At 44.9% G+C, this 22,229-nt stretch overlaps 1 protein-coding gene across 1 annotated transcript; it reads left to right on the forward strand.

Annotated features, from left to right (window-relative positions):
* Window positions 1-1,518: 1,518 nt before the first annotated feature.
* On the forward strand, window positions 1,519-21,456 carry KLHL40 (kelch like family member 40). The gene is made up of 6 exons (XM_073629482.1): window positions 1,519-2,809; window positions 13,048-13,208; window positions 15,392-15,499; window positions 16,578-16,763; window positions 18,321-18,467; window positions 21,289-21,456. The coding sequence occupies exons 1-6, from the start codon at window positions 1,532-1,534 to the stop codon at window positions 21,398-21,400; spliced, it is 1,992 nt and encodes a 663-aa protein (XP_073485583.1). The 5' UTR covers window positions 1,519-1,531; the 3' UTR covers window positions 21,401-21,456.
* The last annotated feature ends 773 nt before the right edge of the window (window positions 21,457-22,229 follow it).

A 22,229-nucleotide genomic window follows, 5' to 3' on the forward strand; every position in this document is an offset into this window, starting at 1 on the left:
GATGTAAGGGGGGGTTCCGCTGGGGACATCTGATGTAAGAGGGCACCGCTGGGGACATCTGATGTAAGGGGAGGCTCCGCTGGGGACATCTGATGTAAGGGGGGCTCCGCTGGGGGCACCTGATGCAAGGATGGACTCTGCTGGGGGCACCTGATGCAAGGACGGACTCTGCTGGGACACCTGATGCAAAGACGGACTCTGCTTGGGGCACCTGATGCAAGGACGGACGGCTGGTGGCAGGTGACACGATCAGGGACCCCACTGATTCGGCATTATGGTGAGTTAAATGATTTCATTTTATATTACAATGTAATAATAGAAATAATGCACTTCAATCATCCTGACACCATAACAACCATGGTGCAGGGATGATTGAAGTGCTAACATTTGCTGATTGTTAAACTTTCGAGAATACACATATTTCTATTGTTGTGTAGGATCTGGGGCTGCTGTCCCTTCATCCCTTTCCCCCCTTTCCCTCTCCATCCCTCATTCATCTCAGACTCTAACCACACCCCCTTTCAGCCACGCCCATTTAAGACACGCCCACTATTCTGTGTAAACCATGTCCATTCTTCGTGGGCTTTGCGCGCCGCATTTTTACTTTCCCCATGTGCCACGCACACAAACGCATGCCCCGCCCCCTAATTATAATAAGACTCCTCCTACAGCCAAAAATATGTCCCTAAAATTTTTTTTACAATGTTGGCAACTATGGTAGAGGCAGGTCTCCTGTCTCTTCTAGACGAGAGGGGAAAGCTTAGGGCTCACACTCTCCTTGGACATCTTCCCGTTTGGGTACAAGACAGCCAAGCCACATTCTGCCCTTCCAGACAGACTCTGTCAGTTTGGCTGATACCTGCTGTGGTGCACACTGTTGGCATTTTCAAGTGTTCCCGGTTGGGCCTTCTCCCAATGGGTTTGTTGTTAACTGTCTTGCGTTTACTACAATACAAGTTCTACTAATTTCATCTGGACTGTGTGTATGTGTAATTGCCACCACTCCGCGCTGCACCCACACCCAGATTTCCACAGCTCCAGATTATAGGGGTCATTCAAGCAAATAAACATAACATTGGAATTATTGCCAGCAGGACCAATCGTATTTTTTGTTTATATTAGGACATTGTGGCCAATCACTTTGCTTTTCATAGCCTGGCCCAACTTTCAGGCACATCTGATGGAACATTCAGGATCTTAAAAGAGCATTCTATAAGAGGCTTCTGTTACAAAAGGTGAGAACAGAAGACGTTTCAGCCTTTGAGTCATGAATTTTGGATCAGATCCCTAGAATACTTTAAATGTGAAAACTTGCCACAGCCCTTCTTGGTAACAAGGAGCTGGGTAAGGATGGGGACTTCGAGTGATGAGTCACGCTTGAACAGAGTATGCCTGGTGTTCTCTCCTGCCCAAGGCAGCTGTCCCCTCTAGTTGTCCAATGTGTCACGTCAAGTAGCGATCACGTTACAGTCATAATTCCACTGCTTTGTAATGTTGTTGCTATATATATATATATATAGACAGGCAGCTGATGAGAGTAGTCAGCTGTAAAAGCAAGACTTGGCGTTGGAGTGTCGAGTTAGAGGAAGGAAAGTGCCTTCTGATATTCATTCACATCAGTGGAAAGACCTGTCTGCCCAGGCTCTGTGGGCATAGAGAAGATAACGATCCTTCTTTGAAAATGGCACTTCCCGTTCAACAAGCCGAAGAGCTGAGGCTCTACCAACAAACTCTTCTTCAAGACGGGCTGAAGGATATGCTAGACCACAATAAATTTATAGATTGTGTTTTGCGGATCCAGGGAAAAGAATTCCCTTGTCACCGTCTGGTCCTGGCAGCCTGTAGCCCATACTTTCGGGCCATGTTCCTCTCGGACTTAGAAGAAAGCAAGAAGAAGGAAATCGACCTTGAAGATGTGGATCCGGATGTCATGGGGAAGATCCTTCACTACATCTACACCTCGGAGATCGAGATCACTGAAAAAAATGTCCAGGATATATTTTCGGTGGCAAACATGTTTCAGATTCCTTCCATATTCACTGTGTGCGTATCATTCCTTCAGAAAAAACTGTGTCTTAGTAACTGCTTGGCTATCTTCCGACTGGGCCTTATGTTGGATTGTCCTCGCTTGGCGGTCTCCGCACGGGACTTCTTGTGCGATCGTTTCAACCTGATCACTAGGGACGAGGAATTCAGCCAGCTCTCCCCCGATGAAGTTATTGCTGTTATCTCCAGCGACTCCCTTAATGTGGAGAAGGAAGAGGATGTATTTCAGGTGGTCATGAAGTGGGCAGCTAAGGATAAAGAGAACCGGGTCAAGGCCTTGCCGGTCATCTTTGAAAGCATTCGGTTCCGTCTGATGCCAGAAGACTACATCAAAAACAAGGTGGAGAAACATGAATTAGTCAAGTCAAACTCTGAACTCTTGAAAAAGCTTCAGATGGTTAAGGACACTCCGAAAGGTACACTACCAGTGGTCAAAAAGAAAGCAGCAGAGCAGGGCAAAGATGGGGAGAAAGTTGTTAATGGTGACGTGGAGGAGGAGGAGGATGAAGAAGTCCTACCAGGAATTCTAAATGATACCCTGAGATTTGGCATGTTCCTGAAAGACCTCATATTCATGATCAGTGACACAGGAGCAGTGGCCTATGACCCAAATGCCAACGAATGTTATTTTGCCTCGTTGTCAGCTCAGATCCCAAAGAATCATGTCAGTTTGGTCACAAAAGAGAACCAGATTTTCGTGGCTGGTGGACTTTACTACAATGAAGAAAACAAGGAAGATCCACTGGGATCCTACTTCTTGCAGGTAAGCTTTACAGTGGTGTGCAATGTGCGATGAACTGAAACTCATGATTCTCTGCAAAGCCATTGTCTCTTATACACCCTGGGACTGCATACATGCTCATTGCTCAGTACACATACTTGTGCTTGTGAAATCCCAGTGAACTCCAAAAGTATCCAGAATAAGTTGTGGTACAGGCTGTACTTGTGAGCAGGCATGTGCTGCACAGGAATAATCAGGGTCAATAAGGAACTGAAATGAAAGTGGTTAGAACAGGGTTTCTCAACCAGGGTTTCATGGAGCCCTAGGGTTCCTCCAGAGGTTGCTGGGGTTCCTTGAGCAATGGGCTATCTGTTAGAAGGTTATTCTTCCCAATGACCACAAGTGTAAGGAGCATTCTTCTTCCACCAGAGTTCCATGGAACCATTGGGTTCCTCCAGAGGTTGCTAAGGGTTCTTTGAGCAATGAGCAATTTCTGCCTCTCAGATAAGTTCCTATTGACATCACTGATCTTTTTGGCTATCTGCAAGGGAGGAATTCTTCCCAAGAACCACAAGTGTAAGGAGCATCATTCCCACTGACCATCACACTAATGTATCATGAGTTGTAGATATAGTCATTTTTTAGTAGGGGTTCCCTGAGACCAGAAAGTTATTTCAAGGGTTCCTCTGTGTTGAGACGGATTAGATCAACTGGGTTAAAATATGAGCATGTACAACACCACACAGCAGGCATCATATTTATCCTTCTAATAATTATCGGGGTCCTTTATAAAAGAAGGAAATAAACATAAAGTATAGTTGTTGTCCACAGCAACAAACCAGATCTTAAGCTGACCATACACATGTCAATTTATTAGAACGGTGGAACTTTCAATTCCATTTTTTTGTTGAAATCAAAAAGACAGCAAAACCTAAAATAGTGGTTTCTACGGACCACAAAGGGTGGGATTAAAATCGTTCTGGTAAAATCTGGTTGCTTTCAACTAAATTGCCAGTTTTTTTTCTGTTTTCAATTCATATTGATTCATTATTGCTTAGTTTAGACTTGACAATTGATTTAATTTTGCTGGTCGATTGAACTCATGAATGGTAGTTTCTGGATGAAATTACTTGCAATCATATTTGCAGTGAAAACTGCCATGTGTATGGTCAGCTTCAGTTCCTGTTTTCTGAAATAGAAGGCAACAGAAATTGAGAACCAAGAGATTTTCTGAATCTTTAATCAGCCTTAAAATAAAGCTACAGGCAAAACCTTTTTTTTTTTTGGATAGAGTAAGGATGGGTCATAACATAAGTTTATTTTTGCCATCTGTGTCCCATTGGGGAGATTTCCCTTCACTTCCTGTCCCATAGCCAAAACAGGAAGTGTGAGGAAATCCCTAAAAATTAAGGGAATCCCTTGAGGACCCCCAGGTCACCAGAACTAGTGTCCCCATTGGAAGAATGCTCTCCTTTCAGTGGTAGTGAGAATGCCACCCATGGACAGCTAAAAAGACCATTGGTGGTTTTCAGCTGACTCTACCAAGTGGTGTTGACCCCAGAACCATGTAGGCACCATCAGATGGGAGCTCAGTCAGCCACATTGAAAGGAACCCTTAGCAACCTCTGGAGGATCTCTAGAGTTCCACAGAGCCTGGTGGAGAATGGCTGCTCTAAACATTGCATCATAGAAAATACTACAGATGTGTTACATAATTGCCGGTGTTTTAATATTCCAGGGACACTTTGCTGTCAAGTCTTAGGTCATGTTCAGTAACATTATGGAAGATGGCTACATACTAGAGCGTGGAAAATCTATTTGCATTCCAATCGCTGCCCTTCTTTAAAAGTCAGTTTAAATGAGATATACAGTATCTCACAAAAGTGAGTACACCGCTCGTATTTTTGTAAATATTTTCTTCTATCCTTTCATGTGACAACACTGAAGAAATGACACTTGTCTACAATGTAAAGTAGTGAGTGTACAGCTTGTATAACAGTGTAAATGTGCTGTCCCCTCAAAATAACTCAACATACAGCCATTAATGTCCAAACCGATGGCAACAAAAGTGAGTACACCCCTAAGTGAAAATGTCCAAATTGGGTCCAAATTGTTAATATTTTGTGTGGTCACCATTATTTTCCAGCGCTGCCTTAACCCTTTTGGGCATGGAGGTCACCAGAGCTTCACAGGTTGCCACTGGAGTCCTCTTCCACTCCTCCATTACGACATTATGGAGCTGGTGGATGTTGGAGACCTTGCACTCCTCCACCTTCCGTTTGAGGATGCCCCACAGATGCTTAATAGGGTTTAGGTCTGGAGACATGCTTGGCCAGTCCATCACCTTTACCCTCAGCTTCTTTAGCAAGGCAGTGGTCTTCTTGGAGGTGTTTGGGGTCGTTATCATGTTGGAATACTGCCCTGTGGCCCAGTCTCTGAGAGGAGGGGATCATGCTCTGCTTCAGTATGTCACAGTACATGTTGGCATTCATGGTTCCCTCAATGAACTGTAGCTCCCCAGTGCTGGCAGCACTCATGCAGCCCCAGACCATGACACTCCCACCACCATGCTTGACTGTAGACAAGACCCACTTGTCTTTGTACTCCTCACCTGGTTGCCCCCACACACGCTTGGCACCATCTGAACCACAGGAAATGGTTCCAGTAATCCATGTCCTTAGTCTGCTTGTCCTCAGCAAACTGTTTGAAGACTTTCTTGTGCATCATCTTTAGAAGAGGCTTCCTTCTGGGATGACAGCCATGCAGACCAATTTGATGCAGTGTGCGGTGTATGGTCTGAGCTCCGACAGGCTGACCCCCCACCCCTACAACCTCTGCAGCAATGCTGGCAGCACTCATACGTCTATTTCCCAAAGACAACCTCTGGATATGACGAGCACGTGCACTCAACTTCTTTGGTTGACCATGGCGAGGCCTGTTCTGAGTGGAACCTGTCCTGTTAAACCGCTGTATGGTCTTGGCCACCGTGCTTCAGCTCAGTTTCAGGGTCTTGGCAATCTTCTTTTAGCCTAGGCCATCTTTATGTAGAGCAACAATTCTTTTTTTTCAGATCCTCAGAGAGTTCTTTGCCATGAGGTGCCATGTTGAACTTCCAATGACCAGTATGAGAGAGTGAGAGCGATAACACCAAATTTAACACACCTGCTCCCCATTCACACCTGGGACCTTGTAACACCCAATCCCAAGTATGGAGATAGGAATCCAGTCATGAGGTATATATGATGTATGGAAGTCCAAAAAAAAAAAAATATATGGTATGTGATGTACGGCCCTCGGACCTAAGCAGCCTGTAGTGGGAATATTGATTAGGGTGATAGCACTGGATCTCTTCTATCCTCATGTAACATGTTCCCTAGTCTCGTATTGACTTCTGCGGTGTCCCCTCCCCCCCCACCAACAATGTATCTGTCCTCTCTCTGACCCTCATTTCCTCTATTAGGGCTGCAGTCTCTATATTGAACATTATGTGCAGCCCTTTGGTGATGTCAGGGGCCGCATTTGAGCCCCCCCTTTTTTGTACACTCTTCCCCGCACACTCTGGCCCCACCCACTTTTCCGGCTTGTTTTGTGCTCTAATACAGAACTCTGAGAGTTGCTTAGTAGACATGTGCGGTTTGTTTCATTCCGAATAAATATTTGGACAAATTTTTCGACATTCGGAGATTCAGATATATCCAAATACCCAAGTTACAGTATAAACAAAGTTTTACCGAATGCTCCGAATAATGAAACGAAATTCGTCCGAATTTCCGAAATCGGAATTGAAATTCGAATCAAATTTTACAGCGAATTCCAGTCGCATTTGAACTGTAAACATGTTACTGAAATCAAAGACTGTGTGTGTTATTAGAGTACCATTTCAAAATAATGCTGTTTTAGTCAAGCCAAAGGTGATTTAACCGCTTCATCCCCGGAAGGATTTGCCCCCTTAATGACCAGGCCATTTTTTGCGATTCGGCACTGCGTCGCTTCAGCTGACAATTGCGCGGTCGTGCGACGCTGTACCCAAATAAAATTGATGTCCTTTTTTTCAAACAAATAGAGCTTTCTTTTGGTGGTAATTGATCACCTCTGTGATTTTTATTTGTTGTGCTATAAACAAACAAAGAGCTATAATTTTAATTTAAAAAAAAAAAAAAAAAACAACATTTTTTACTTTCTGCTATAAAACATATCCAAAAAATATATATAGATAAAAAATGTCTTCATCAGTTTAGGCCGATATGTATTCTTCTACATATCTTTGGTAAAAAAAAATCGCAATAAGCCTTTATTGATTGGTTTGCGCAAAAGTTGAAGCGTCTACAAAATAGGGGATAGATTTTTGGCAATTTTTATTATTTTCATTTGTTTTACTAGTTACGGCAGACAGATCGGACATGTTTGACACTTTTGGGACCATTGACATTTATACAGCGATCAGAGCTATAAATAGCCACTGATTACTGTGTAAATGTCACTGGCAGGGAAGGGGTTAACACTAGGGGGCAATCAAGGGGTTAACTGTGTTCCCTGGGAGGTGTTCTAACTGTAGGGGGGATGGGCTGCCAGGGACATGACAGAGATCACTGTTCCCGATTCCCTGTCATGCCCCCTGTCAGAACGGGGAATCGCAGTGTTTACAAACGCAGTTTTCCATTCTGCCTCTGTAATAGGCGATCGTGGGTCGCCGGCGGACATCGAGTCCGCCCGAGCCGCGGGCACGCTCCTGCCCTCTATCACTCCTGTGCGAGCCGCCGTACAGCTACTGCAACTTGCAAAGGAGAGCCGACCTGGCGTCGTATAGCGACGGCGGCTGGTCAGCAAGAGTCATTGTAATCGTTTGATGAAGATTTTTCTTTTGTTTGCTCAGTTTGCCACATTCGAATCGGAAAAAAAAACAAAAATAAAACGAAAGTTTTCGATTCAGCCGATTAAAAATGTATTGATTCAAATGTTTTGAATCTAAAAAATCGTTAAATTAGAAGAAAATTCGAAAAAGACCTAAAACTGAATTCAGAATACGAATTCAACGAATCAACCGAATTTAACAAACCTAAATAACTAGATTAGCGAATCTAAACTAAACTAAATTTTTTTCGTCATGCACATGTCTACACAGTAGTCTTAGCAAAGCAGTTTATTTTGGGAATCACCCGAAAAAAATGTATAACAAAATACAGACTTGTTGGGAAACCACTTTGATTTTTTTTTTTTTAACCTCTTGCTTACTGAGCACCTAAACCCCCTTCCTGCCCAGACCAATTTTTAGCTTTTAGCGCTGTCACTCGTTGAATGACAATTGCGCGGTCATACAACACTGTACCCAAATGAAATTTGTATCTTTTTTTTCCCACAAATAGAGCTTTCTTTTGGTGGTATTTGATCACCTCTGGGTTTTTTATTTTTTGTTAAAAAAATCAAAAAAGACCTAATTAAAAAAAAAAATACAAAACCGTTTTATATTTTGTTAATAAATTTTGCAAACAGGTAATTTTTCTCCTTCATTGATGTACGCTGATGAGGCTACATTGATGGACACTGATAGGCTGCACTGATGGGCACTGATAAGGCGGCACTGATGGTCACTAATAGGCGGCATTGGTGGGCACTGATGAGGTGGCACTGGTGGGCACTGATAGGTGGCATTGGTGGGCACTGATGGGCATTGATAGCTGGCACTGATAGGCGGCACTGATAGCTGGCACTGATGGGTGGCAGTGCTGGGCACTGATCGGCACTGCTAGGTGGCACTGATGAGGCACTGTTTGGCACCACTGGTGGGCATTGATAGGTGGCACTCATGGGCATTGATAGGTGGCACTTTTATGTACTGGTGGGCACTGATTTGTGGCACTGTGGGCACTGGCAGGTGGCACTGGCAGGCGGCACTGGTGGGCACATATGAGGCGGCTTCAACAGAAGCCAATGATCGGCTTTTTTTCTCCTCACGCTGTCAGCGTGAGAAGAAAAAATAACGATTACCGATCTTCTGTTTACATCACGTGATCAGCTGTCATTGGCTGATAGCTGATCACGTGGTAAGGGGCCGGGATCGACCCCTTACTCCGATCTGTGATCAGTCTCATTGACTCGGTGATCACAGCGCGTGCCGCGCACGCCGTCCGGGGTGGCATGCGGAGCGTGAAAAGGGGAGGACGTCTAATGACGGCCTCCCGGCAAAGCAGATCCATGCTGTAGCTGTCATTCTGCTATAGCGCGGATCTGAAGGGGTTAAGAAAGAACTGGGCTTTCCCTTTAACTGCTTGCCAACCAGCTGCTGTCGTTATACGGTGGCAGGTTGGCTCTCCTGCAGGAATCGCTATAGCTCTACATCGGCTCGAGCAGGCTCGGGCGGGGGCGTGCCCGCGGGTCGAGCAGACTCGATCTCCGCCGGCGACCTGCGATCGCCTAGTAGAGAGGCAGAACCGGGATCTGCCTTTGTAAACAAGGCGAATCCCTACTCTGACAGGGGACATGACAGGGATCTACTGTTCCCAGTGATCAGGAGCAGTGATCTCTGTCATGCCCCTGACAGCCCATTCCCGGCAGCCCCCCCCCCCCCACACAGTTAGAACACACCCAGGGAACACAATTAACCCCTTGATCGCCCCTTAGTGTTAACCCCTTCCTTGCCAGTGTAAATTTTACATTGATCAGTGCATTTTTATAGCACTGATCAATGTAATAATGTCACGGGTTCCCAAAAAGTGTCATCTGGGGGTCAGATTTGTCCGCCGCAATGTCGCAGTCCCGCTAAAAATCGCAGATCGCCGCCATTACCAGTAAAAACAATAAAAATACAAAATCTAAATCTATCCCATGGTTTGTAGACGCCATAACTTTTGCGCAAACCAATCAATATACTAGTGTTTTGGCTTTTTATTTTACCAAAAATCTGTAGAAGAATATATATTGGCCTACACTGATGAATAAATTAGTTTTTTTTATATTTTTTTGGGATATGTATTATAGCAAAAAGTAAAAAAAAAAAAGTTATTCTTTTTCAAAATTGACGCTCTTTGTTTGTTTATAGCGCAAAAAACAAAAACCGCAGAGGCGATCAAATACCACCAAAAGAAAGCTCTATTTGTGGGAAAAAAAGGACGTACATTTTTGTTTGGGTACAACGTCGCACAGCCGCGCAATTGTCAGTTAAAGTGACGCAGTGCCGTATCGCAAAAAAAACCCTGGTCATTAAGGGGACAAATCCTTTTGGGGCTGAAGTGGTTAGTCTGAAGCGAGAGAAATATGGAGGCTGCCATGTTGCTTGGCTGTCATGGTGATCCAATGGCCTTGGTACTTCCTGAGTTGCTGTCCTAGAACAAGCCTGCAGATCAGCCGTCCTGACTTCACTGTCATTTTGCATGCCACATGCCTGTTCCAGCTCAGGACTTGCTGAACTCAGGGGGCAGCCAGGAAATTGGCATTTTTAAAAAGAGGTCTGCAACTGTGATTCATATGTATGCTTGAGTGCAGCTTCCCTTTAAGAGATTCTTTTTTTACATGGAAATCTTTAGCCTTGGGGAGAAGTTGGGAATGCTGCGAGGTGTCAATGCTTAGTCAGCGGATTTGAGACCCATGGAGCAGAAGCGCTGGCAGGCGGCCATGATGCACATTCAGCTTTCTGTGGAACGAGGGGGAACTCTTGATCCCTTGCAACAGCTGAGACCGGGGCGCGGTGACAATGAGCACAGCATGGGAGGGGTGGGGGGGTGGGGTCACAGCAGTCACAACAGCTGCCAAAATACAGGCCAAATTCTTCTCAGCGTCTAAAGGGTTAATCTTTTCATAACCATGGAAATGAATATTCCAGCTGCCACTAAATAACAGATTTAGCGGGGACGCGAATGATCATGTGGTTGCGCAATTTCTTCTTCATCTGGTCAGCTGACATGGGTCAAAGGTCAGATTTATAGGCACACACCTGACCCCTATCCAGGATCCACCATCGGTAAACCTCACCCATGATGACCTGTGTCTAGATCCTTTGCCATATTACATCAGAGGGTGACTGGAGATGTCACTATGTACAGATGTTGCGTAGAGAATTCCTTCTAGACCTTTTCGCTCCCGATATACTGAGCAGGCGGCACGTGGTTTAATGGTGGCCTGGTCTCGCAAATTGTTTCATAACCACTCTGTCTCCCAGACTACAGGACACGGCAAGGTGCATGTTGCTATAGGCTGCTGCCATGTTCCAAAATAGAATTGGGTACTGCTTTCAAGGAACAGAAGACTGCTAGAGACTGCTTTCGTTACAGAAGACTGCTAGGAATGTCTTTCAATACAAGAGGCTGCTGGAGGCTGTTTCCATTACAGGAGGCTGCTGGGAAATGTTTCCATTACAGGAGACTTTCAGAGATCTTCCATTACAGGAAGCTGCTATAAAATTCTATTACAGAGGATCAAAGGAAAAAGGAGACTGCTAGAGAAGGCTTAAATTACAGGAGACCACCAGAGACTTCTTCTATTAGAAGAGACCGCCGGAGACTTCTTGCAATGGAGGAGACCATCAGAGACACCTTCCGGCAGATCACCAGAGGTTGCTTCCATCACAAGAGACTGCCATAGACTGTTTTCATCACAGGAGACCACCAGAGACTGCTTCCATCCAAGAAGACTGCCAGATTGTTTCCATCACAGGAAAGAGACCCCCAGAGACTGCTTCTATCCCAGGAGACCCCCAGAGACTGCTTCCATGCCAGGAGACCACCAGAGACTGCTTCCATCCCAGGAGACCACTTCCATTACAGGAGACCACCTTGAGGCTGCTTCCATCACAGGAGACCACCAGAGACTGCTTCCATCCAAGAAGACTGCCAGATTGTTTCCATCACAGGAGACCTCCAGATACTGCTTCTATCCCAGGAGACCCCCAGAGACTGCTTCCATGCCAGGAGACCACCAGAGACTGCTTCCATCCCAGGAGACCACTTCCATTACAGGAGACCACCAGAGACTGCTTCCATCACAGGAGACCACCAGTGACTGCTTTCATCCCAGGGGAACATTAGAGACTGCTTTCATTACAGGAGACCGCCAGAGACTGCTTCCATCCCAGGAGACCACCAGACACTGCTTCCATCCCAAGAGACCACCAGAGACTGCTTTCATTACAGGAGACCGCCAGAGACTACTTCCATCCCAGGAGACCACCAGAGACTGCTTCCATCCCAAGAGACCACCAGAGACTGCTTCCATTCCATGAGACCCCAAGAGACTGCTTCCATCCCAGGAGACCCCCAGAGACTGCTTCCATCCCAGGAGACCACTTCCATTACAGGAGACCACCAGAGACTGCTTCCATCACAGGAGACTACCAGTGACTGCTTTCATCCCAGGAGACCACCAGAGACTGCTTCCATTACAAGAGACCACCAGAGACTGCTTCCATCCCAGGAGACCATTAGAGACTGCTTCTATTCCAAGAGACCACCAGAGACACATTCCATCCCAGGAGGCCACCAGAGATTACCTCTCTCCCAGGAAACCACGAGAGACTGCTTCCATCCCAGGAGACCACCAGAGACTGCTTCCATCTCAAGAGACCATCAGAGACTGTTTCCATCCCAGGAGACCACCAACAACTTCTACTCACATAAGACTGCTCATAATACAAGACAGTTCTATAACAGACAGTTCTTTTTTTCGACTTGCCATGGGGATTCATGCCAACTAGCGAGTTGGAGTGTTTTAGGAAGGCGGCCATGCTGTTTTTTTGAGGTGTAAAAAAACCTGAGTAGATTACACCACTTCTGTGTCAGTACAAGAGCAAGGCTGTACTTTGTAAGTGTATCACCCCAGGGCAGGGCCTGCAGAACACCTCCTCATCTCCATAATATAGTGGAAGGTGTTCTGTAGCACCTGGAACAGACTATCAGAGATGGTTGAGATAACACTGCAGAGTGTATAGGACATCACTGGATTTTTGATAGGTTCAACTGTTTATTTTTAACCTATATAACCTATATAACAAAATACTTTCATCAATATTTTTCCTTAATCAAAAAGGGGTAAATAAGAGAAGTTTATTGTTTGGGTTTACAAACCTAACTATTTGTTCAGTAAAGGTGCTGACTATACTGCTTTTCATAGATATCCACACTTTTATATGAAATGCTATAATTATACAAATATAAAACAACAGAAATGTAAAAATGTGTGCCGGCAATTGTTTGAGGTGTTAAAAAAAGGAAGTTATTGGGGAAGCTGTATTGTTGCCTACCTGATAAATATCTACGTGGTTCCATTCTAACTCTGGCTCTCTTCTCTGACAGTTTGATCACCTGGACTCGGATTGGCTGGGAATGCCGCCCGTTCCATCCGCGCGCTGCCTCTTTGGTCTTGGGGATTCGGAGAATTCCATCTACCTGATTGGTGGGAAAGAGCTGAAGGAAGGAGAGCAGACCCTGGACTCGGTCTTGTGTTACGACCGCCCGTGAGTAGTCATATACGAGTAGCCGTCGGTAGTTATCAGTCTATAGAGTGCTGGAAGGATGTGAGCGCCACAACTGTAAGATAATTCTAGCAAAATATTTTATTAAACACAATGCAAACATAGAATGCCAACGAGTTTCGGGTGCTCACATCTACTTCATCAGTGGTTGTTTGCTGGAAGTGAAAGAAAAATGTGTTCTGGATTTCAAATCTGTGCTTGGACGTAGCTCTCTGTTTTTTGAGATATCCCAAGAGGTCCCTGGGGGATCTATGGAGCACTGGAAGGATGTGAGTGCCACAACAATAAGATAATTCTAGGGAAAGCTTTTATTAAATATGATACAAACAGAATGCCAACGTGTTTCAGGTGCTCACATCTCCTTCATTAGTGGTTGTGTGCTGGAAGTGAGAGAAAAATGTGTTCTGGATTTCAATTCCTTGCTTGGACGTAGCTCTCTGTTTTTTGAGACATCCCAAGGGGTCCCCGGGGAGGGATCTATAGAGTGCTGGAAGGATGTTAGTGCTACAACATTAAGGTGTTTCTAGCAAAAGCTTTTATTAAACACCATAACCAACATGTTTTGGGTGCTTACATCTCCTTCATCAGGGGTTGTGTGCTGGCAATGAATAAAAAATATGTTCTGGACTGCAATTCTGTGTATGGTGGTAGCTCTCTGTTATCTGGAACATCCCACGGGGTCCTCTGAGGAGATCTATAAAGTGTTTGAAGGATGAGAGTGCCACAACTATTAGGTAATTCTAGAATTCTAACGTGTTTCGGGAGCTCATATCTCCTTCATCAGGGGTTGTGTGCTGGCAATGGTTAAAAAATGTGTTCTGAACTGCAATTCTGTGTATGGTGGTAGCTCTCTGTTATCTGGAACATCCCACGGGGTCCTCTGAGGGGATCTATAAAGTTTTTGAAGGATGAGAGTGACACAACTATTAGGTAATTCTAGAATTCTAACGTGTTTCGGGAGCTCATATCTCCTTCATCAGGGGTTGTGTGCTGGCAATGGATAAAAAATGTGTTCTGAACTGCAATTCTGTGTATGGTGGTAGCTCTCTGCTATCTGGAACATCCCACGGGGTCCTCTGAGGAGATCTTTAAAGTGTTTGAAGGATGAGAGTGCCACAACTATTAGGTAATTCTAGCAAAACTTTTATTAAACACGATGCAAACATAGAATTCCGACTTGTTTCGGAAGCTCATATCTCCTTCATTAGGGGTTGTGTGCTTGGCAGTGAATGAAAAATGTGTTCTGGATTGCAATTCTGTGCTTGGACGTAGGTCTCTTTTTTATTTGGGACATCCCAAAGGGTCCCTGGGGGATCTATAGAGCACTGGAAGGATGTGAGTGCCACTACAATAAGATAATTCTAGGAAAACTTTTTATTAAACACAATGCAAACATAGAATTCCAACGTGTTTCAGGTGCTCATATCACCTTCATCAGGGGTTGTGTGCTGGCAGTAAAAGAAAAATGTGTTCTGGATTGCAATTCTGTGCTTGGACGTAGGTCTCTTTTTTATTTGGGACATCCCAAAGGGTCCCTGGGGGATCTATAGAGCACTGGAAGGATGTGAGTGCCACTACAATAAGATAATTCTAGGAAAACTTTTTATTAAACACAATGCAAACATAGAATTCCAACGTGTTTCAGGTGCTCACATCTCCTTCATCAGTGGTTGTGTGCTGGCAGTGAATGAAAATGTGTTCTGGATTGCTAATGTGTAAAGAAAATAGGTGGTGGAGCAGTCGGGCGTCAGTGTGATAGCTTTACCACTGGCGCCTGTCCACTCCACTATCTGTTTCCTTCACAGAATTGCAATCCAGAACACATTTTTAATGCATTGCCAGAACACCCGGTGAAGGAGATATGAGTCTGTGACTGTAGGGGGGGACATTAGAGTGTAAGCTCCTTTGGTGCAGAGAGTAATGTGACTGGCTTGGTGTTCTTTATACAGCACTGTGGTATATGCCAGAGCTATAGAAATGTATAATTATAATAGTGTGTGACTGTGTGGGAAAATAGAGTGTAAGCTCCTATGGTGCAGAGAGTGATGTGATTTGTCTTCTGCGATATATACTTAATACATTTTTTTGCAGTTATAAAAATGTTGCCTTTAAATAATTCCATTTATTTTTGATGTCTCATTAATGTCTCTGTTAATTATTTTCAGGTCCTTTAAGTGGGGGGAGTCGGACCCCCTGCCCTATCAGGTGTATGGACACTCTGTGGTCTCCCATGAGAATCTGGTCTATGTGATTGGAGGGAAGGGGAGCGATAAGTAAGTAACACATTGATATCCGGCACAGGCTATGGGAGGCTCCAGTGTTATACAGGATCAGCCTGCTTTCCTTCCAGTCTTGTACTTCACATGCCTCTGCCAATGGTTCTCACCAACAAATGATATTCCATTTTGGGTGGGGACCTGTGAGAGGAGCAATGCAGAAAATGTCTGCAGTTTCCCTGCTGGAGCTTGTGTGCCCATCCCCCGAATAGCCATATTGAAGTTTGCGCTCTTTCGCAGCAACAGAAATTGTGCGAGGGTGACACCATCATTTGGCTTTGTTGCGGCCTCAGTGGTTGGGGGGGGGGGGGATTTCCAGGTATACTGGTGGACACCTCACCATCAGGGTCCCCAAGAACTGAAAGGAAGCAGTGTTAGAACTAACGTGATGTGAAATAACAGTTCTGGCATACGGTATAACTGAAGACAAAAGAATAAATAAAAACATGACAGGGGTTATAACCCTCCCTTACTCTATCCAAAATGAGGGGAAAAGATATTTTGTCTATAGTTCTAGCATCTGCTTTGGGAGGAAGTGAACAGGCAGCAGCTTCAGCTGCCCACAGTTAAAATGGTTGCAGCCAGCCTCAGTGGAGGGAGATTTCTGACACATATTTGGCAAGTACAGAAATCACTAGTATGCAAAGTGGTTGGAGGGAAGCTTCAGAATGGCAAAAGTTATTCCAAATTATGTGAGCAGACTAAAGTTCCTCTTTCAGCTCCCCACCCCCTGATTTCTGAAAGCTCAGACAAGCTGTATAAATTCTGCACCTCAAATGGCTGTAGAGAAGAGAGGGCTGCAGATAAACAGGTGCAACTTACGTAGGAGGATTTGTTTCATCTCTGTGTATCACCTGAGGCCGGTCACTTCACTGGATGTATGGAAGGGTTTACATCCACTTGAATTGCACTCCTCTGCAGTGCAGGTACTGAGGCACGGTGTCATCCTCTACAGGGGAGTGGAATTCCGCTGACCTGCTACTTTGTTGCTCTCGGTTCCTGACCCCCCCCCCCTCCCCCGTTGAACAAATGATACAAAAACTCTGCTGACCTCGGCGCTCTTCACTCTCTGCAGGAAATGCCTGAACCGTCTTTGTGTCTACAACCCCAAGAAGTTTGAGTGGAAGGATTTGGCTCCCATGAAGACGGCGCGCTCTCTGTTCGGTGCCACCATTCACAACGGGAAGGTCCTCATCGCTGCCGGAGTCACCGACACGGGGCTCACCAACACCATCGAGGCCTACGATATCAAGACTAACAAGTGAGCGACACCAAACCATCATTCTATGTCTAAAGAGACCCTGTGGCCAAACTAAAGCAAAAAAATGTCAGCCCCGCCCTCTACCGGCGCCGCCATCATGGCACATGCGCCAAAGGGCTCTTCCATGGCTTTGGGGGGGTCCTGGCAGGAAGAACCCTTTGGCACATCTGCAAGTGATTTTCCACGCATGCGCAAAGACGGGAAAGGTTCGGGACTTCCATGGTAGATGCTTTTGCGCATGCGTGGGAAACCCAGTGCGTATGTGGATGGTCACGGGGCCACAGGGCTCACTTGGGACCCGAATCCCTGATGGTACAATTATACCATCTGCATATTAGTTGGGCAACTAATACACAGATGGTATAATTGTACCATGTTACAAATTCTTTGTGTGACTAGAGCTAATATATTTTTGTCTCTGACTATTTTAAATACCTTTTGTAATAATAAAAAATATTTTTCTATATTGAGATTGTTATCCCAAGTACTTATGGTACCATTAAAGTCCATTATTTTTATTATTTATCCTTTTATTATATTTATTTTATTATTTATTTATTATATTTTATTATTTATTATACTGTATATGTTTAGGTATTATATAAATTGTTATTATTTATTATTATTTTATTTCTATATTATATTTTATTTTGCTGTTACCCTGTTTCCCCGAAAATAAGACCTAGCGTGATTGTTGGTGATGGCTGCAATATAAGCCCTACCCCCCAAATAAGCCCTAGTTAAAGTCCTTGTAGGTCTTATTTTCAGGGTAGGGCTTCTTTTCGGAGAAACAGGGTAGGGCTTATTTGGTGGGGTAGGGCTTATATTGCAGCCATCATTGACAACCATGCTAGGTCTTATTTTCGGGGAAACAGGGTATGGGAAAGTTCCCCCAGAGGGGTTTTTTTTAGCAGCGAAGTTAATAAATAGTAGATGTAATTGGAAAAATACGTTCTTTATTAAAAAATTAATGGCGTATAGTGTTTCCACAAAAGTTAAAATATGAGCTCTAAAGGGGGCATGCTCCAAAGTGCAGAGAATGCAAACACAAATTTGTACATAATATTTTATGACAACATGTCTAATGTAAGACAAAGACTGACACGTTTCGACCCATTTTGTTGGGGTCTTCTTCAGAGGATAGGTTTGCTGCAAAGAGACTACATTTAGCACATCAGGTTGAAAGATGCATGAAAGGCTACATGTGCATAAAGTGGCCATTTCACATAGTTACCAATATATGCGGTGGGGACCTCCCAACCAAGATTTCCCCACCGCATATGGGTTGCAAGACCCCAACAAAATGGGTCGAAACGCGTCCGCCTTTGTCTTACATTAGACATGTTTTCTAATTGTAGACATGTTGTATTTTTTCCAATTACATCTACTATTGATTTACTTCGCTGCTAAAAAACCCCTCTGGGGGAACTTTCCCATTGCATATTATCCGGGGTGCGCAGCACTACTACCTCTCCTTATATGTGCCTTTCCCATGCTATATTTTATTTTGCTATATATTTAAGAGTGGTCTGTTGCTGACCCTCTCTGGTTCCTCAGGTGGGAAGATTTCACGGAGTTCCCCCAGGAGCGCAGTTCCCTCAGCATGGTCAGCATCGGTGGAACGCTATTCGCTATCGGAGGATTTGCCACGGTGGAGAATGAGAGTGAAGAATTGGTGCCGACAGAACTGAACGACATCTGGAGGTGAGAAAAAAAAAAACTGGTGGGGCAATCTCCGCCATCAACATCCCCTGAAACAAAAATGTTTTTTTTTTTTTTTGCATACGGTCATCTTTTTTTCTTTTTGAAAAACATATTTGTTCTATATTATACAGGATTTATATAGCAGCACCAACAGTTTGCGCAGCGCTTTACAATATAGCCTTTTACATCCAGTTTTGTCGTTTTTGGGTGGATATGCTCTCATTGACAGCTATTCTTTTAACCACTTCAATACCGGGCACTTTCACCTCCTTTCCTGCCCAGGCCAATTTTCAGCTTTCAGCTTTGTCACACTTTGAACGACAATTGCGCCGTCATGCAACACTGTACCCAAATGAAATTTACATAGGCGGGCGTGACTTACATATGCCTTCGTTTCTGTGCACGAGCACGGCGGGACGGGGCGCTTTACATTTTTTCATTTCTTTTTTTCTTATTTATTTTATTTTTTTATTTTTACCCTGTCCCTTTAAAATAATTATTTTTGGATCACTTTTATTCCTATTACAAGGAATGTAAACATCCCTTGTAATAGAAAAAAACATGACAGGTCCTCTTAAATATGAGATCTGGGGGTCAAAAAGACCTCACATCTCATATTTACACTTAAAAGCAATAAAAAAAAGTATTTTTTTCTTTTCAAGAAAAAAAAAAAAAAAAAAATGATCCCTTTAAGGCCGTTGGGCGGAAGTGACGTTTGACGTCGCTCCCGTCATCCAATGGCATAGAGTCGAATGGGGGCTATCGTTCCCTCACTCGACTTCCTGCCTATCAGAAAGCATCGGATGGTTTCCGCCGCTACCGACGGACTGGGACGCGACGGGAGGGGGTGGGCATCTCTCCCGCCACCGATAAAAGTGATTTTGTGGTGATTGCGCCACGGAGACCACTTTTATCATAAAGAGGACCGCTGCCATAACAGCGGTATTTAACATCAAAGTAGTGATGTATATCCACGGTGGGCGGTCCGTAAGTGGTTTTAAGGGTCCATTTGCACCTGTGCGTTTTGTCATGCGACCCTGAACATCAAAGTCACATGACACGTCGCACCCCATTCTTTTCAATGGTACCCATTCAAACCAGCGCGACTTAGAAAAGGTGCCGGCATTACTTTGGTGAGACTTTAATCCACAGAATGGAAACTTGGATCAAAATCGCACCAAAAGTCGCATCAAAGCTGCGCTGGAAATCGTGAATGGAGCCCAAATCCATTTTAATTTCACACTAGAAAAGGTTTAAGAGAAAGCACTGCGTTTCCCCTCTATCATCTGTTGCAGATTAACCACTTGCCGACCGCGCAAAAGCCGAATGGTGGCTACAGTGCGGACGGCTAGTTCTGGGAGGCCGTCATATGACAGCCTCCCATGATTGCACCCGCCGCATGCCTGCTGCAGGGCACAGGCGGCGTGCTCTGTGATCACTGGAGGACACTGCTGCTCACAGATTGAGGTAAAGAACCAATCAGCGGCTCTTTACCACGTGATCAGCTGTGTCCAATCATAGATGTAAACACAAGCCGGTTGTCGGCACTCCTTTCCTCACGCTGACAGCATGAGGAGAGGAGAGGAACCAGCTTCTGTAAAAGGGACATGTACACTGATTATCAGTGCAGTCCAATCAGTGCCCACCAGTGCTGCCAATCAGTGCCCATCAGTACCCCCTCATCAGTGTCACCTATCAGTCCTCAATATCAGCGCCCATCAGTGCCACCTATCAGTGCCCACCAGTGCTTCCTCATCAGTGCCCACCAGAGCCACCAAATCAATGCGGTCTATCAGTGCCCATTAATGCCTCCTTATCAGTGCCCACCAGTGCCACCTCATTAGTGCAGCCTATCAGTGCCCATCAGTGCAGCCTATCAATGCCCATCAGTGCCACCTCATCAGTGCTTCCTTATCAGTGCCACCTCATTAGTGCAGCCTATCAATGCCATCAATGCAACCTCATCAGTGCAGCCTCATCAGTGCCCATCAGTGCACCTCATCAGTGCTTCCTTATCATTGCCCACCAGTGCCGCCTCATTAGTGCAGCCTATCAGTGCCCATCAGTTTAGCCTATCAATGCCCATCAGTGTAGCCTCATCAGTGCCACCTCATCAGTGCTTCCTTATCAGTGGCGCCTCATTAGTGCAGCCTATCAGTGCCCATCAGTTCAGCCTATCAATGCCCATCAGTGTAGCCTCATCAGTGCTTCCTTATCAGTGCTGCCTCATTAGTGCAGCCTGTCAATGCCCATCATTGCCGCCTCATCAGTGCCCATCAGTGCAGCATCATCAGTGCTTCCTTATCAGTGCCCACCAGTGTCGCCTCATTAGTGCAGCCTATCAGTGCCCATCAGTTCAGCCTATCAATGCCCATCATTGCCGCCTCATCAGTGCCCATCAGTGCAGCCTCATCAGCGCAAATCAGTGAAAAATTACCTGTTTCCAAAATTTTATAACAAAAATTTGTTTTTTTTTCATAATTTTCAGTCTGTATTCGTTAATTTAGCAAAAAAATAAAAACCCCAGTGGTGATTAAATACCACCAAAAGAAGGTTTTATTTGTGTGAAAAAAATGATAAAAATGTCATATGGGTACAGTGTTGCACGACCGCGCAATTGTCATTCAAAGTGTGAGAGTACTGAAAGCTGAAAATTGGCCTGGGCAGGAAGGGAGTAAAAGTGTTCCGTAGGCAAGTGGTTAAAACAGGTCAACATTACCAGTTGCCACCGGGGGGGGCACTTAGCACCAGCCCAGCGTGGAAGCGTCAGTTCCCCGCACCGCGCCCACATTGACATGTTTTATGTATGTTGCCCCTCCAGGTATAATGAAGATGAGAAGACGTGGGAGGGAATGCTGCGCGAGATCCGTTACGCTTCTGGAGCGACTTTCCTCCCCGTGCGCCTCAATACACTGCGGCTGACAAAAATGTAACGGGATTCCGCCATCAAGAGCTGGACGTGATGCGTTAAGGAAAACGGGGGGAAAAAGATAAAAGATTGAAAGAGCTGAACTCAGGACGTTACACGGCAAAGTGAACCTGACCTCGGAATGAGGGGAGGGGCCACAGAAAGTTTATTGAACGTTAATATTTGAAATACATAATTTTACTCATTATATAGTGCCAACATATTCCACAGGACTGAACCATTCACACCCATCTGTGTCCCCAGAGGAGCTTACAATGCAGTGTCCGCAGCACACTATTGGCTCCTGTAAACATGACCGCACCTTGCCTTAGATCTTCTTTCACAAGCCCTTGCGTAAAATTGAAGAACACATATCTGGCATCCCTTTAGCTGTGCATGCTCTTCCCTGCTGGACGCTGGGTGCTGCAGACTTTAGCTGCTGTACAATCTGCTGGTCAGTTGCTTGAGTACAGTTTATTACAGTGTTACCAAGCAACTGATCAGCCGATTGCAGAACTAAAGTCTGCACCACCCAGTGGCCATCAGAGAGGAGCATGTATGACTAAAGGGACGCTGGGGATGTGTTCTTTCATAATGCTCAGGAATAGCAGTACAGTAACTGACACCAGCCCCAAAGATCATGCCCATACATAATGAATGATAGAAGTAATTATAGGCTGAGAAAATGAAAGTCTCGCTCCTCCAGGTGAAGAAGACAATTCGTGCAGGGACATTGATGGCAAGGAGTGCTGTGCTCAGAAAAATAAAAAGGTTTTAGGGATGGGCCGTGGTCACTATGTCTTTATAAATGTATTTTGAAGGGTGATACAAGAAGTGTCCAGGTGTCTGATCTT

This window comes from Aquarana catesbeiana, linkage group LG05 (assembly GCF_042186555.1).
Source record: "Aquarana catesbeiana isolate 2022-GZ linkage group LG05, ASM4218655v1, whole genome shotgun sequence".
Classification (NCBI taxonomy): domain Eukaryota; kingdom Metazoa; phylum Chordata; class Amphibia; order Anura; family Ranidae; genus Aquarana; species Aquarana catesbeiana.

Coding starts and splice junctions, on each gene's coding strand:
- KLHL40 (XM_073629482.1), top strand. CDS start 1,532: ATGAGAGTAGTCAGCTGTAAAAGCAAGACTTGGCGTTGGAGTGTCGAG. Junction 15,500..16,577: donor GGAGGGAAGGGGAGCGATAA/GTAAGTAACACA, acceptor CACTCTCTGCAG/GAAATGCCTGAACCGTCTTT. Junction 18,468..21,288: donor GAACTGAACGACATCTGGAG/GTGAGAAAAAAA, acceptor TTGCCCCTCCAG/GTATAATGAAGATGAGAAGA.